This window comes from Oratosquilla oratoria, chromosome 12 (assembly GCF_046742065.1).
Source record: "Oratosquilla oratoria isolate Oo_2021 chromosome 12, ASM4674206v1, whole genome shotgun sequence".
NCBI classification, from domain to species: Eukaryota; Metazoa; Arthropoda; class Malacostraca; order Stomatopoda; family Squillidae; genus Oratosquilla; species Oratosquilla oratoria.
The window spans coordinates 47,510,135-47,526,900 of NC_134788.1; the positions used below are offsets into that span (position 1 = coordinate 47,510,135).

Here is a 16,766-nt window from a genome sequence, read left to right on the forward strand (position 1 = left end):
TGATGAGAAGTCAAAGGCAGGCGATGTCAGCTACGTAGACGAGGTCGCGTGCTTCTCAACGGTGGGCGTGGCTGGCTTGCTTCGGGCTGAATAGAATTAGGTGGTTTCTAGGTACCAGCCTCTTTGGAGGAAATGGGATGCGGTAGTGCTGCCACCAGTATATAGCTACCCTTCGTAGCTATTTACGTATCTTCTTGGAATTACAGATACGATCTTGAGTTTCTTCACTTTATTACACAATTCTAAGGGGAGTTCACTACACTTTTATACACAGTTTTACATAGAGTTTGCAGTATAGTCTTATACATAGTTTTTCACAGAGTTTCCAGTATAGTATTATACATAGTTTTTCACAGAGTTTGCAGTACACTACTTTACACAGGGCACGTCTCTCAGACCGACCCTCTTGGAGCTGTGCACTCCGTTTTTGTGGGGCGGAAGTGCTGTCTCTGTAGAATTCTGAGGTGCTCTTTAGTCACCTTGAAAACAATTTTAATAGGAAAATCCGGCCCTTTACATGGTTGTTGTTAGTTCATAAATTATCTCTTATATCCCTTTTTATAATGTATAATATATCCAGGGGGCAAGGGTTGATTACTACTGTGTTATCGTGTGTTATTCGGAATTGGCGATCGACCGCATTTATGTGTGCGTTCGTATGTCTGTGTGTGTATCTTGGTTCCGAGTGCTCGATTACTGTTAGGTCAGCTTTCCTGCGATAAGTGCTAGGTCAGCTTGTTAGGGCGGACGTGTCTGGCGACAGGATGTCTGGGTGATGATTGTGACACCGCTCACATGATTTGTGGAAATGGTGATGTGGTTATAGTGATGTATACAATCGACTTACAATTTACTTAAACTTTCCTTTTATATACTTTGTGAATTCTCTCACAACTTTCACAGAAGTCTTACTCCAAACGGATTCAGTTGTTTCGAGTTGTCATTTACAGCTCGTTTGCTTAACGTACTGTTACATGTTGCTTCAAGCGCTTGCCGTTATTTGCCTTTCTTCACAGAGAGAATCATGTGTAGTACCAGGTATCTTAGCGGCAATCACCATGTCTTAATCCAGACCCACCAAAGGCACCATTGCAAATGCAACTCTGCCAGACCTCATCATCCTTACTCAGAACTTTCTATAGGCAGTCATTGAATACACTGGCGCTTACGAAGCTGTCAACATCGAGGGTTTATCCCCTAACTCGGCAAGGGAAATCTATGAAGAAGGCCAAGCCCGTTATCAAGTGTGGCGGTTATTAGAACCCGCCTGGGCGCTGCACATTCATGATAATCAACTTGCTCCACTCAGGGAGCAACTGAAACCACACAAAAGGAGCTTGCTCAACCTGAAAGCCCGTGCTGACGCCAGAATAAACGGCGCAAATTCCGCCGCCCCAGCGATCCAGCAACAGCCTAACCAAGGCACCACCATCACCTACATAAGGGAAGAATAACAGCCCCCCTCCTTCGATGGGGACCTGGAAATGTTCTCCAGCTGGTGAAGCATTTTCAAAACAGTGATCCATGACAACACTAGGTATACACATGGAGAAAAATTCAGCGCTCTTATGCGCTCCCTTACAGGTAAAACAAAGAGACTTATCGGCTACCCTGTGTACAACGAGGTCGCGTATGACAATGCCCTCTGCAGACTTCGTGACGCCTACGACAAGCCTTTGGCTGTACGCAGGGTGCTGAAGGAGCGCCTCGTTGCCATTCCCCCGCCTACAAACGATTTTGAGGACTTGTCGAGATTCCTCGCCAACTGGGACGAATTGAGTGAACATTACACGAACGTGGTAAGACAAGCCCTCTTCAATGATCTTGTGGATGGGGTTCTGGTACCGAAACTGCCACACCAGGCTCTCTCATCCATATACTTACTCAAAGGTACTCGCGGCATTCAAAGTCTACGCGGGAGCTATCACGAACAGTCGACAGCATATCCCCGTGACGGCTCACCCAGTTCCAGCAGCAACCCCTACACCTGTTCCTGCTCGCCCAACACCGCGACCACCTCGACAGACATCAACGCGTGTTCCGACACCTCCAGTGACCCTAGGTCAAACACCAAGACCCGCCTCAAGAGGGACAGCACTTATATCCCCTCAATCGGCACCAGCAATACCAACCCCAGCACCTGCAGCCCACAATGAGGCACCGTTCAAAGCCAGTTGTTTGTTTTGCAGTGGCTCCCATCGGCCGTTGCATTGCACCGCCTACCCTGATATCTCCACGCGTACCCACAGCCTTCTGGCACTAGGCAAGTGTGCCATCTGCTACTCTAATAAGCACCAAACCAACCGTTGTGACTTTCTAGCAGGCTGTTTGAAATGTGGCGCCCGCCATAAGGCTCCGCTATGCCCTCAAGCCATCAATATAATCAGCAGTGGCATCTTCACGCCCCCTACGCCGAATTCATCTCCTCCCAACTTCTGGAACCAATGTCCTTCAAGCCACGCTCCCACTCATCCTCCCTACAACCCGGCCTCAGCATATCCTCCTGCTGGTTATCAGCCGGCTCCAGGATGTTATCCATACTATAATCCCATTTTCCAGGACCCTGGGGCCTACCCCACTCTGTACCAGGCCCCGTATTATCCTCCATCACAACCAGCGCCACCTGGCACCAAAGCAATACAAGATAGTACCTCAACTTCTACCCCATCAACCTCTATCAGCTCCCACCACGACAACCCCAGTGTCACCCCCAAAGTAGCCCACGCCCTAGAATCCACCAGCACCCCATCTTCAATATACTTGGCTCCCATCCTTGTAACTCCAGTCACCTTGGAGCCTTCTCCAGCTACCACAGATACAGTGCTAGAGCACACCCCAATGACCACAGTCCCCATCACCACGCCAGCCCAAACTTCCACTGTACCTGATGCCCCCTTATCTCAGGACCCGGAACCAATACCAGTCATCATTGAGACTACACAAATTGCCACTGACGCTCAAGGTTCTCAGAGTACCTCAACTTCTACTCCATCGACATCTACCAGCTGCCACCACGAAAACCCCTGTGTCACGCCCAAAATAGCCCACACCCCAAAAACCACCAGCACCCCATCTTCAATAAATCTGGCTCCCATCCTTCAAACTCCAGCCGTCTTGGAGCCCAAACTTCCACTGCAACAGATGATACTTTACCTCAAGAACCGGAACCAGTACCAGTCATCGTTGAGACTACACAAATTACCACTGACGCTCAAGGTGCTCAGACGGTACTACTTGATCCTGGAACCACTGGCTCGGTCCCCACGGAAGACGAGTCCCAACCTTCAACAATTATTGACAACACAACTATGATCGCCAACCCAGCCCTCATCCAACGAGCAGTACAGAGCACTGTCGCTCTGCCCATCTTTACTGGACGCCTCACTAAAGGCAGCAAGAAATGTATCTCCCAAGTCCTCGTTGACTGCGGAGCTCAACGCACATTCGTTCATTCCTCCGTTGTGGACCAACTTGACCTCAAGCCAAAAGGGACAGTGCTTTTCCACATCGATTCCTTTAACGAGACTGAGTACCTCAGGAGTTCGACATCGTCGAATTCAACTTGCACTTGGGTGCTGAGAAACATCTCATCAAAGCAGCAGTGCACCTCTCAGTGGGTAAAGTCATCTCTATGCCCAATTACCAACGTACAGTCCAGGCCCTCAAGTGCCAAGGTATCTCTGTCGCCAATGAAGCACCTTCAGACCAAGCTTCTAATATCAGTATTATATTATGCGCTTTCTGGGTGTCGAACTTTCTGTCATCCCTGTTGGTTATGTAGTAGGGAGCAAACTGCCTCCCTGGAGTCAGGACCCCACCCTCAACCCCCTATTGAAACCGTTGCACTTAACAGCATCCGTATTGAAGAACCTGTTCTCATTGACCCTCCGGTACACGAAGTACTCGACCGAACCAAAGAGGTCAAACAGTACAAGAATATGATCTCCACCTCATGCATATCGGTACCAAGGACAATCCAGCATATCTCGCCTCCAAGGGCACTAACGTTGCGGGCCTTATTGGCAAACGTAACCTCCAGTTTGGGTCCAGAATGGCTTCCCTATCCTGACCAATCCAACTCTCCCAGCTTCAGAGCTGTAGAGAGTACCTTTCCCTGCCCTCTTTGGTCCATAACTGTATCACAACTTTCCGTTGTGACACACTGCCTTTTACTTCCCATCTTCTTTCGTCTCTTTTCAGCTCTTCCGGTTCATTTCCCTCGCTCTGTGGAATCACTGACACTGCCTGCTTCCCATTTTCTTTCGTCTCTTTTCAGCCCTTTCGGCTATTACTTTCCTTTGCTCTATGGAACCACTGGAAGTCTTTAGGCCTCTAGTAACTACTTGATATTTTCCTTCCCCCTTCTCTCCAGCAACTGTTGTGCAAATTTTGCAGTTATAATGCCTTATCGAGTTTAAGTATCTCCTATTTACTCAGGAATTTCACACCCCCGTCTCCCAAGATGTCTCTTCGTAGGCCTATTATCAAAGGCATCACAGATGTTATAATGTTACGATTGAAATATCTCAACTCAGCTTTACTGGTTCACCATATTGCATTTGTATCCTTGTACTTTATGATTATGATTGGTATATTTTACCTAGGTATTACCATTGGAATTTGTCTATCACTTGTTTCCCCTGTGCTCTTACCACTTCTCGTTTAGGCTAGTTAGGATCATATATCCCTCTCTCGTAACTAGTGACTGCTTCAAAAGACTATTAGAAATACTTCAACTCCTGCCCAGACGTTGCGGTGCATACCTTTCGAAATTTAATGATCAGAAAAATTATCAACGAAAACAGCGCACTTGACCTCACGCTTAACCCATTCAACTCCGATGACAATATTCTTGTCATTTGGTCAAATAAAACAAAATCGTAAAACACCAAAATGTTTGATCAAACAGCACCAGAAAAATATGACGTCAGTAGTCCTCGCTTCGCTCGCTTCGCGAGCGAAGCGAGGACTGACGTCATATTTTTCTGGTGCTGTTTGATCAAACATTTTGGTGTTTTACGATTTTGTTTTATTTGACCAAATGACAAGAATATTGTCATCGGAGTTTAATGGGTTAAGAGACCAGCGGGCAGTTGGCATCACGTTCCCACGGGTGGAGGTAGTAGACATCACGTCCTCACGGAAGGAGTAGACACGCCATGCTCTCCCATAGAGTGTCTCCCGAGGACCTTACTTCATTAATAGTGCCCCGTTTGGCCATCGCCATTCATGTGTTAGTGAGTCATTAGTGTCTCGGCAACTTATTGAAACAATAAAAACCCACTGTTGATTGGATTTAAGAAAAGAAAGGAAATAACGATTTCCGTATATTTCGATCACTTGCTGTGATCCTCTTCAAGCGGAATACAAAGACAAGAGAAAACACATATCTTATATGCAGAGGAGAGAGATGGAGTGAGGGATATGACATGTCCATGTTCCCTCACTCCACCTCTCTCCTCTGTATATAAGATATGTGTTTTCTCTTGTACTTTGTATTCCGCTTGAAGAGGATCACAGCAAGTGATCGAAGTATACGGAAATCGTTATTTCCTTTCTTTTCTTAAATCCAATCAATAGTGGGTTTTTAGTGCATCTATTAACCCATTCAACTCCGATGACAAGATGTCTTGTCATTTGGTCAAATAAAACAAAAAATCATAAAACACCAAAATGTTTGATCAAACACCAGAAAAATATGACGTCAGTCCTCGCTTCGCTGCGAGCGAAGCGAGGATTGACGTCATATTTTTCTGGTGTTTGATCAAACATTTTGGTGTTTTATGATTTTTTGTTTTATTTGACCAAATGACAAGACATCTTGTCATCGGAGTTGAATGGGTTAATGTGGTACGACATTACTGGACAGTTATTGAAACGAGCAACATGCTTCGTGACGTGCCCAAATGTGCATCGGAACGCGCTTGAACGGTGTCTCACGACATGCCCCCGAAACCAGAATCCACCAGTTCAATCGGAGCTCATTGCTGGATCCCCTCCAGTGATTATTCGAAACCTAAAACTTTAGTGAGTGGGCGCAGCGGAAGATGAGGGAAAAGAAAAAAACAAACATCGGACACGATTCCCCTCCCCCACCACGCGCAGTGCCAACGACAAAGGATAGACATGATTCCCGCCGCCTTCTGCACAACGCGTGGATCCGCTAATATCGCCAGCATCCTGTTCAACCGAGGACATCCACTCATTTGAAGACATCACCAGTTGTGCACTATCACACGAGAGAATAATCAGAGGTATCATTGTATTGTGTAAGGATTTAGAGCGCGCAGGGCTAGCCAGGTAGGATAACAAAATGAATAAGTGTGTATCTTGCCCAGGTAATTGATATTGGATTCATGGTGAATAAAAGTTGCATGCGACTGTTTGTGGAAATAATTTGAATCATAATAAAATCAGTGTAGTATGTTCTGTTTAATTAGCCTAGGACTGTGATTTACATGAGTTTGCTCCCCGCCTTGATTACACGCACGAATTTGAAGGGAGCGTGCGTGGTCCCGGGCGGTGTCTCAAATTTCCTGGACTTTGGCTCCCAACTGCAGCTATCCCCCTTCGCCAATTTCCCAATGCAAGATAATTCTCATGCCCCTCAACTACCCCCTACTCTTTCCACTGTCCAGGGATTTCGGGACTTGGAAATTGATCAAGATTATGGAGACAAATCTAAGTAGAGCGCAGAGAAGAATGGAGATAGTGTTGGGAACATCGTTGAAAGACAAAAACAGAGCAAGTTGGGTGATAGAGCAGACTGGCGTGAAATATGTTGTGGAGATGGTAAAAATGAAGAAATTTAATTGTGCTGGGAAGTTATCGCAAAAGAATAATGGGTGACGGAGCATGGAAAATGGAGACAAGGAAGAAGGTAGAGAGAAGAGATAGAGAAGTTTGTTGTCGTTAGTCATTTAATGGTCCGAGAGAAGCCTTTGTGTTCACAAATGGACTCGAAACGGGAAATTGACTGACATGTTGAGATATATGACAACCTATGCAAAGTATTATCTAGTACATGCGTAACTAGTGATCAATGTAGTGAGGTGCGGTGTATACATTTTATGAAGTTATACCTGAACAATAATGATATATGTTTTCAGTTGTTTTTGTAAACTATACGAGCTGCGCAATTTTCTCTAAATTTCCAGTTGTGCCTGTGCTGCAGCTGCGTAATGATTCATCTAACAGACAGGCAGGTCAGTTGCGTGACCGCAGCATCATCGCCCGGCTCAGAGTGTGCAGGGTGCAACCTCCCCTCCCCCCCGCCCTCTCAGGGTGAGTCCACGAGCTGCCGCCAGGCCTGACCTCTCCCTCCCTGTCTATAAGTCCTGTACTGCTTCTGGGCCAGACCCAAAGCCCCCTGTCTATAAAGCCCGTGCTGCTGCCGGGCCAGACCCAAATCCCCCTGTCTATAAGTCCTGTACCGCCAGGCCAGACCTATCTTCTTCAAGGCATCATCTACCCCAGGAGGAGACGCCGTGGCGGCTGATGACCATCAGCCCAGTGCTACTGCCGCAGATCGCCCGCCGCACCCACTGGCTCACTGCCAATAAAATCGCCGTTTGTATTAAGCGGCCCATACACGATCAATTATATTGCGCAATTTCATTGTCAATACTCTGAATTGACAATTAAATTAACCGTGTATATCGCCCATACACGGTCAATTTAATTGTCAATTCAGAGTATTGACAATGAAATTGCGCAATATAATTGATCGTGTATGGGCCGCTTAACAGTGCCATTTTTTTTTTTTTTTTTACAAATTGCATGTATTGTAAACAGTGCGAATCACACAATAGATGTTGCATAACTTTTGACATGAGTACTACATTCAAAATTGCAGCACACTCGATGTAATAACATTGTTGTCACAATTCAAAAGGGTATAATTAAGAGTTTTCGTGATAAATGATAACCAAAGCCTATGCTATTTGTACTATATACTGAAAAAGGCATATGCTTGTGAATCCAGCTCTGGCTGTTCGTTACATTTTTATATTGTGGCGATCAATTCATTATAGTAAATTTGACTTTGTAGTCATACAATACATCTTGATTACTCCAAAATTTATCTAGTTTATTTTCAAATGATCCCACAGTGTTAGCTTCAACCACAGATCTACTTGCTGAAACTTATTCGTAATAATGCATGCATTGCAATACATGCGTATTAAAAAAATCCAGATGATCATTTGTTTTTCTCATCAACGTAGTAAACGATTGACACGATTAATAACGCATTTTATTTGATACCCTTCACTGAGTTAGGCTGGTTCCTCACGGTACTATTTACCCAATGCATCGAAAAGGACGAACTTAGATGTAATAAATATTCTCTCCTGGGGAAGCATAGGCGTTCCCTTTCTGGACGTCTATGGGAAAATCGGAAGTCCATCAAGTATTGTTCGCGCGACAAAGAATATATTATACGTTTGATAACTAATTTTTCTCTAGTAGATTGTGGATCAGGATTTCTTAGGCCAGGAGTAAACAGGTAAAACATTTTTGAAGGAGAAATTTCTCGCTGGAGTAGCTAGATTGAAAGTTTTGTAACAAATGAAATCAGGAAGTGTAATGAAAATTGAAAGTACACGAGTCTTACAAGTATTGAACAGGTATTCGCCAACGAACTACGTGAGTTCATGGTTTGACAAAAAGCTATATTAAATTTAATATCTTAAATGTTTTATTTTGTCTAATTTTATACGAGTTCCAGGTGTACAGAACAAAACTTGACTAAAGCATTTGAATGAACAAAAATATTATTGTAATGGAAGACGCTTGTTCAGTGTTACATATTCTCATAGAATGCATACAACCACCATGTTATTGATCACATCTCTAAGCCCACTATATTCATGGGTTAGAAAGGTCATTTGCATATGGAAATGGGGGTGGGTGGGTATTGGGGCTGGAATGCTCAAAATACAATAAAAACCTAGTTTCTTAACATTCATAGCCCCAGAATATCATGAAATATATAGTTTCAGAAATAGTGTTGCATTAGGCTACAGGAAACCTATCTGCCCTACTTAAATATGATGAATGTAATTCACTATAACCTAACCTAAAGTATCTTTTTAAACTATTTTATATCAGTAAAGGCACTGTCAAGCCTGGAATACACCCTCAAGACCTTTGTCAGTACCTTGTATGCTACATTTTTTTTTAAGGGTTCTATGGAGTTGAGCTTCTACATCTCCAAGTCTATTCAGATGCCAAAACTGGCCATCAACATCCATGGTGATGACAACAACCTTGATGACCTGTAGCATTACAGGTACTGCATTACTAAATGCAGGGTAGGCTAGGTTTAGGTTAGAACAGAACAAAACAAATTATTATGCCTTGATTTCTTTGCCTTCCACATCAATTAAAACAAACAAAGGGGTTGGAAGCACTTGTTGCAGCTCTGTTTGGTAGTGTATCACTTTTTTTATTTTTTTTTTTTTTTATTCCAAGAAAAATATGTTTTATATGTATTATAATTTACAAAATTAGTATTTAATTTTCTAATGCTATATTGTTTAGGTGTGCACTCCCTTAAACTTACCTATTCCACATTTTGAGAATGGATATACATATACAAAGTCATAAGACTATGATGTTGGCCTAAAAAGAAAGCATGGTGTACCCCTGTCTGGGGTATTGGCTGTTTGTTATTGTGGCAAAGTAGCATGCAGTTGATACTTTAGGGTCTATATGGGGTGCCCCTACGGACCAGAGCCACACATCATTTTGTCTATGATAGAGGAAAACTCTGTTCATAGAGAAATTATGACACTTTTATACTACGACTGTCCCTCCATTATGCTGTTCCCCAACCCCTTGTTGCTGTCCTGTACCATTTCTCTGAGTATTCTTTTTCTGTGGTGGGGGAAAAGAATACTGCCACCAAGAATTCCCACTTGGATCGTAAGAGGCTAGAAGAAAGGGACGGGGATTGTGACTAGGCATCCTTCTCCTTGTAGCCCCACAGGGGACATTCCTAAAAAAAGAGAAGGCATAAGAGGGTCTGGGAGTTTTCGGACCAGCACCCTAAGGTTTGGGTCTTTTAATGTGCGTGGATGTGGTACAGATGAGAGTAAAAGGGAAGAGATGGGTAGTATGTTTGTGAGAAGAAAGATGGATGTGTTGGCTTTGAGTGAAACTAAGTTGAAAGGGAAGGGTGAGTGTAAGTTTGGTAGTGTAAGTGGGAGGTTATCAGGAGTGAAGAGAGGGCGAGGGAGGGAAGGGGTGGCTATTCTAGTAAGTGAAAAGATAGGTAAACGGGTAGTGGAGTGGAAGGTTTCCTCAAGGATAATGTGGATGAAGGTGAAACTGGGAAAGGAGATGTGGGTCTTTGTAAGTGCATATGGGCCTGGCAATGAGAAGAGTGTAGAAGAAAGGGAGGCCTTTTGGATAGATTTAAATGAGTGCATAGAGGATTTAGGAAGAAATGTCAATGTAATAGTACTGGGAGACCTTAATGCTAGGGTAGGAAATGGTCCAATCGATGGAGTAGTTGGGAAATGTGGAGTTCCAGGAAAGAATCGTAGTGGAGAGTTGATGGTGGAAATGTGTCTAGAAAGAGAGTTAATGATAGCAAATACAGTGTTTCGGAAGAAAGTCAAGCATAAGTACACATGGGGGAGGGTGGTGGAGGGAAGGGTGGTAGATAGAGCGCTAATGGATTATGTAGTGGTAAATAGGATTATGATAGGAAGAGTTAAGGATGTAAATGTGCTAAGGGGAGAGGGTGGGGGAATATCAGATCATTTTTTGGTGGAAGGTAAGTTGAGAGTGGAGGATAGATGGAGAAAGAGGAAAGGGGCTAAAGGTAGTAGGGAGGTTCTTAGAGTGAACTCTTTGGATGAAAAGGAAAAGGAGAAGGAGTATGGAAAGAAGCTGAAGGAGGAGTGGGAGGGAGTAAAGGATAGAGTAGAGCTGGGTGTGGAGGAGGAATGGGGATGGTTCAAGGAGGGAGTCATAAAGTGTGCAAGGATGGTGTGTGGAACAAGAAGGACAGGGGGAAATAGAAGAAAGGGTAGTGAATGGTGGGATGAGGAAACAAAAAAGGTTGTAGAAGAGAAGAAGCGAGCTTTCACAGATTGGTTACAAAATAGGACGAGGGAGTCATATGAGCAGTACAAAGAAAAGAAAAGAGAAGTAAAGCAAAAGGTAAAGGAGGCAAAGAGGAGAGCAGATGTGAAATGGGGCAAGAGTATGACAGAAAATTTTGAAAGTAATAAAAAGATGTTTTGGAAAGAAATTAAGAGAGGAAGAGGAGGCGAATCAAGTACAGAAGAAAAGGTAAAAGGTGCAGATGGAGAGATGATAATGGAAGAGAAGGCAGTAAGGGGAAGATGGGCAGAATATTTTAGGGAGTTGCTAAATGTGAAGGAGGATAGGGAAGGAAAGATAGCTGCAGTGGGAAATGCGAAGAAAATGAGAGTGATGAGTGAGGAGAATGGAGGAGAAATAAGGAAGGATGAGGTGAAGGCAGTTGTTAAGATGATGAAAGCAGGTAAGGCACCTGGTCTGGATGGATGCCATGCAGAATGTCTGAAAAAGGGAGGTACAGTGATGGTGGACTGGCTGGTGAGGTTATTTAATGTTTGCTGGAGAGAGGGTAGAGTGCCAGAGGACTGGAGGAGTGCCTGTATAGTTCCTCTTTACAAGGGAAAAGGGGACAAGTGTGAATGTAGTAGTTTCAGAGGGATTAGCTTGTTAAGTGTAGTTGGGAAGGCTTATGGGAGGATCTTGATTGAGAGGATTAGGAGAGGAACAGAGGGAGTAGTTGGTGAGGAACAGTGTGGATTTAGGACAGGTAGAGGTTGTGTAGATCAGATCTTTGTGGTAAGACAGATATGTGAGAAAGCTATAGGAAAGGGGAAGGATGTTTTTTGGGCTTTTATGGATCTGGAAAAGGCTTATGATAGGGTGGACAGAAAGGCACTGTGGGAGGTTATGCAGATATATGGGACAGGAGGAAAGCTTCTAGGAGCTGTCAAGAGTTTTTATGAGAGTAATAGAGCTTGTGTCAGGATTAGAAATGGAGAGAGTGAGTGGTTCGAGGTAAAGGTGGGGCTTCGTCAAGGATACGTTATGTCACCCTGGCTGTTCGACTTATACATGGATGGGGTGGTGCGAGAGGTAAATGCAAGGGTAGTGGGCAAGGGATTGGAGATGGTTAAAGAAAATGGAGAAAAATGGGAGGTGAGCCAGCTGTTGTTTGCGGACGACACTGCGTATGTAGCAGGATCGGAGGAGGGATTGAGGAAGTTGGTGGCAGAGTTTGGGAGAGTATGTGATAGAAGAAAGCTAAAGATAAATGTGGGTAAAAGTAAGGTGATGAGATGTACAATGGGTGAAAGTGGCAGTAGACTGGAAGTGAGCATTGAGGGAGAGCAACTGGAGGAAGTGGATAGTTTCAGATACTTGGGTGCAAATGTGGCAGGAAAAGGTGGAGTGAAGGTGGAGGTAGAATGTAGATTGAGAGAAGCGAGTAAATGCCTTGGTGGATTAAAGAGTGTAATGAGGAATAGATATTTGGGAATGGATGCTAAGAGGAGACTGTATGAAGGAGTGATTGTGCCAACAGCACTGTATGGGGCAGAAACATGGTACATAAGAGAAGAAGAAAGAAGGAGTTTGAATGTGTTTGAGATGAGGTGTCTGAGAAGTATGATGGGGGTTACTAGGCTAGATAGAGTGAGAAATGAGGAGGTGAGGAGGAGAACAGGGGTGGAAAAGGAGCTGGGAGATAGGGTTGATGAAAGAGTATTAGGATGGTTTGGACACATGGAAAGAATGAGTGAAGAAAGATTAGTAAGAGGTTTGGAAGGCAGTGGTGGAGGAAGTGAACATGAGGGGGCAACCAAAGATGAGGTGGATGGATGGGGTAAAAGGGGCATTGGGAAAGAGGGGAATGTGTGTTGAGGAAGGAAGGGAGAAGGCAGAAGTATGGGTGAGTGGAGAATAGTTGTGTATGGATGATGCTGTGATGCATGGAAGGGAGTGTGTGGGGGGTGAGGGATTGTATGTGAATGATATTTTGATGCAGCCCAAAGGGATTTCTCCTCTTCTCTTTTTCTGCATGAAGGGATGGAAAGGGGGTTCGCTGATTAAATGAAGTGGCCTTTCTGTGGTTGTGCTGTGTCTTGCTGCATTCCTTCTGACCCAGGGCAGTGGGTGAGATGCAGGGATGATCTGTTATCCAGGAGGAGCCAACAAAAGAGGAAGGGAGATGTGGTGAATGGGAATAGAGTATGTAGATATGAAATAGGTTGGAGTGGATTGACTTTGACTTTGGTTGCCTCCCTTGTAGGGGGGAAAAGCCTTTGGTATATGTATGTATGTGTAGTTGGGAGTACATTTTTTCTGTAGCCTGTAGGAATGAATTTCTTACTTGCCTTCTTGATGGTAGTTAAATTTTTTGTATACTGCTTTCTCCTGAGATGGAGATTTGTCTATTTCAAAGTATTCTAGCTCTATAACTTCTGAGTTCTTTTGCCAGTAAGCTTTTTAGTAGTTTATAAATGTTCTCTTTATTATGTGTTGTATTTTTTTTTTCAGTTCTATGATTACCTTTATTGGGAAGTGATGAAGTGATAGAACTCACATGGTTTCCCACATTATTTGAGTTTGTAGGGAGGGTGAACACATTATTATGTCAGGGCATCTTTAGATTTAAGTCTTACAAATCTACTAGTGGAATGTTTTAGAGTTGTGTTAAGATGTGGCCACTGCAACCAGTAGGCCCATTCTCCCCTTTCTGAAGAGAGTGACAGTTTTTTCTGTATTTTTGATGACCCCAGAATTTTTTATTCATTCAGTTTACACACTTCAGTAACAAAGATGCTTTCCTATCCCAGTGAAGATGAGAATTATTAAGAAATTAATTATTTCTCCAGTGTAAGGTGCCTCAGTTTGGAACTTGACCATATGTAGCAGTTAGAAGAAAATGAGTGTAATATTTTGGTGTAAATGTGACAAGATGTCAAACATGCTGAGTTACATTCATGAATAGATTAATATCTTGGAACAAATTTTGAGTCATTTGTTGTGATGGTGTGAATATACCAAAGCATTATATAGCTACTGGGTGATTTTTGGCTGTTCTATAACCTTTCATTGCAGTAATATGGCTGTTAGTTCCTTCCCTAATTTAAAAGTTAAGTGCTGTATGTGAGAACTGTCTTATATAGGTACAAGATGATCTCTGCATGAAATTATTTGACTATATGTTTACACACTTGTTGTGACATGTTCTCAAAGTTAATGTGTTTTTTTTTCCAGAAGGAAGGTAATCAATATTCCCTTTGAGGTCCAATCTGTAGAGGCTGTGATACATAGAATAGTGAAGAGAATCTAGTTTGGTGTAATACCTTGTTCCAGACAATGAATAATTGTGGAAGTTAAACTTTCCAGTGTGAGTAATGTGGTACAACTTATTCACAAGTCACCTTATCATATGATGACCGACAATGGAGAGAAGCCCTTCCAATGTGACCAGTGCAATGCAGCTTTCTCACAAAAACGTTCTCTGAGAATGCACATGGTCACCCACAGTGGGGAGAAGCCTTTCCAATGTGACCATTGCAATGCAACTTTTTCACAAAAACATCTAAGAGTACCTATGGCTAGCCACACTGGAGAGAAGCCTTTCCAGTGTGACCTGTGTAATTCAGCTTTCTCACAAAAGAGTAATCTGAAAATCCATGTAAGGACCCACACAGGAGAGAAGCCTTACCATTGTGATCTGTGCAGTTCAAATTTCTCACAAAGATATATTCTCAAACGTCACATGATGACCCACACTGGAGAGAAGCCTTACCATTGTGATCTGTGCAGTTCAAATTTCTCACGAAAAAGTCTTCTCAAACGTCACATGATGACCCACACGGGAGAGAAGCCTTACCATTGTGACCTGTGCAATGCAGCTTTCTCACAAAAAGGTACTCTAAAAAATCATGTGCTGACCCACACCGGAGAAAAGCCTCACCATTGTGACGTGTGTGATGCATCTTTCTCAGAAAAGGGTACTCTCAGATATCACATAAAGACCCACACTGGGGAGAAGCCTTTTCCGTGTGACCTGTGCAATGGAGCTTTTGCACAAAAGAGTGATCTCAAACGTCACATGGTTACCCATACTGGAGAGAAGCCTTTCCAATGTAAACTCTGTGTTGCAGCTTTCTCACATAGGAATTCTCTCAAAATCCACATGGTTACCCACACTGGAGAGAAGCCTTTCCTGTGTGACCTATGTGATGCGGCTTTTGCACAAAAGAGTCATCTTGAAACCCATGTAAGGACCCACACAGGAGAGAAGCCGTACCATTGTGATCTTTGTAAAGCTACTTTCTCACACATGGGTGCTCTTAAAAGTCACATACTGACCCACACTGGGGAGAAGCCTTTTCATTGTGACTTGTGTGATGCAGCTTTCTCACAAAAGGGTAAACTCAAAAAACATTTAATAACCCACACAGGTGAGGAGTTTTAACATTGTAATCTGTCCAATGCATCCTTCTCACAAAAGAATGATCTCAAACATTAAGTGGTTACCCACATTTAAGAGAATCTTTTCAAGGGTGACCTGTGCAATACTATTAACTCAAAAAGCCTCTCCTCAGTGACCTGTGCAATTCAACATTTATAGATAAAGTTACTCTCAACTATCAAGTATTGACTCACAGTGGAGAGAACTTTTGCCAGTGTGACCTTTGTGATGAAGATTTTGCAAGAAAGGGTGTCATATAGTATATAATGGCCCACACAGGAGAGAAATCTTTGTATTGTGACCTGTGTGATTTAGCTGTATCACTAAGAAGTAATATTATACAAAAGACTGGAGAGCTTTATAGTAATAAAGAATAAAACTATGTTTCTACATTTAGAAGTTGTGCGTCTAATATACTGTAAACCAAATTAGTATCATGACTCCTTGTCAGTTTCTCTAGGCATTGTATGAAAAGGTGAGACAAGGTCCTCACACCAGTGGGTGCTTAGCTGCAAGAGAGGTACCACTGCCCTGTGTGCTCAGTCTGCGCGGGGGCAAAGAGCAGCAGACATATAGTCATTGAGTTCAAACTTTGAGTCACAGCATTCAAGGCAAAAATGAATGTGATATATTATTCAGAAAAGCATTTTTCTATTTAGCTGTCTTTATACTTTGTATTTTTTTCCTTTTTCTTTCTTTTTCTCTCTCCCCCAACACAAATGTTATGTGTGAAGTTGGTAATGTATCATAGTTTATGTAATAGATACTCTGGTAAAATTGTTGATAGTTGAAGTAGTTTAGTTGGATAATTAAAGGGATGGGCCAGAAAATATATGATTTATTTATTTGCTTTATATATATATATTTTGAAAGATTCTATTTTACTTTAAAATGACACATCATTCTGAAATTTAATTTACAAAGTTTATCTTAAGTTGATGATTTTGGTCATTATCTTATCAGTTTTGTGACAATTGTGGAGATAAGATGGGATGTACTTCATACGAGTTCCAAAACCCCTTTGTCCATTTTGTTTCATACAATGTCGATTTCATTCATTGTGGTGTAGGATAAGAAAGAACAAGATAATAAAGCTCATTAGCTTTGGCCATGATTATGATGGAAAGAAACAACTGTAAGCAACAGGGCAGAATGAATGGTGGTGACAGCTGTAAATGCAGTAGGTTTTAGGTGGGGATGGCTATGTATGCTGTGGAATATAGGTGGAGATGACTACATGGGATGGGATAAATTAGCTTTGGTTTGC

The 16,766-nt window shown here is 42.9% G+C and overlaps 1 protein-coding gene across 1 annotated transcript; it reads left to right on the forward strand.

Moving 5' to 3' along the window:
- The first annotated feature begins 14,328 nt into the window (after positions 1 to 14,328).
- LOC143030745 (uncharacterized) lies at positions 14,329 to 15,836 on the forward strand. Its single transcript, XM_076193949.1, has one exon. It carries the CDS (start codon positions 14,468 to 14,470, stop codon positions 15,500 to 15,502), a length of 1,035 nt encoding a protein of 344 aa, XP_076050064.1. The 5' UTR covers positions 14,329 to 14,467; the 3' UTR covers positions 15,503 to 15,836.
- Positions 15,837 to 16,766: the final 930 nt, after the last annotated feature.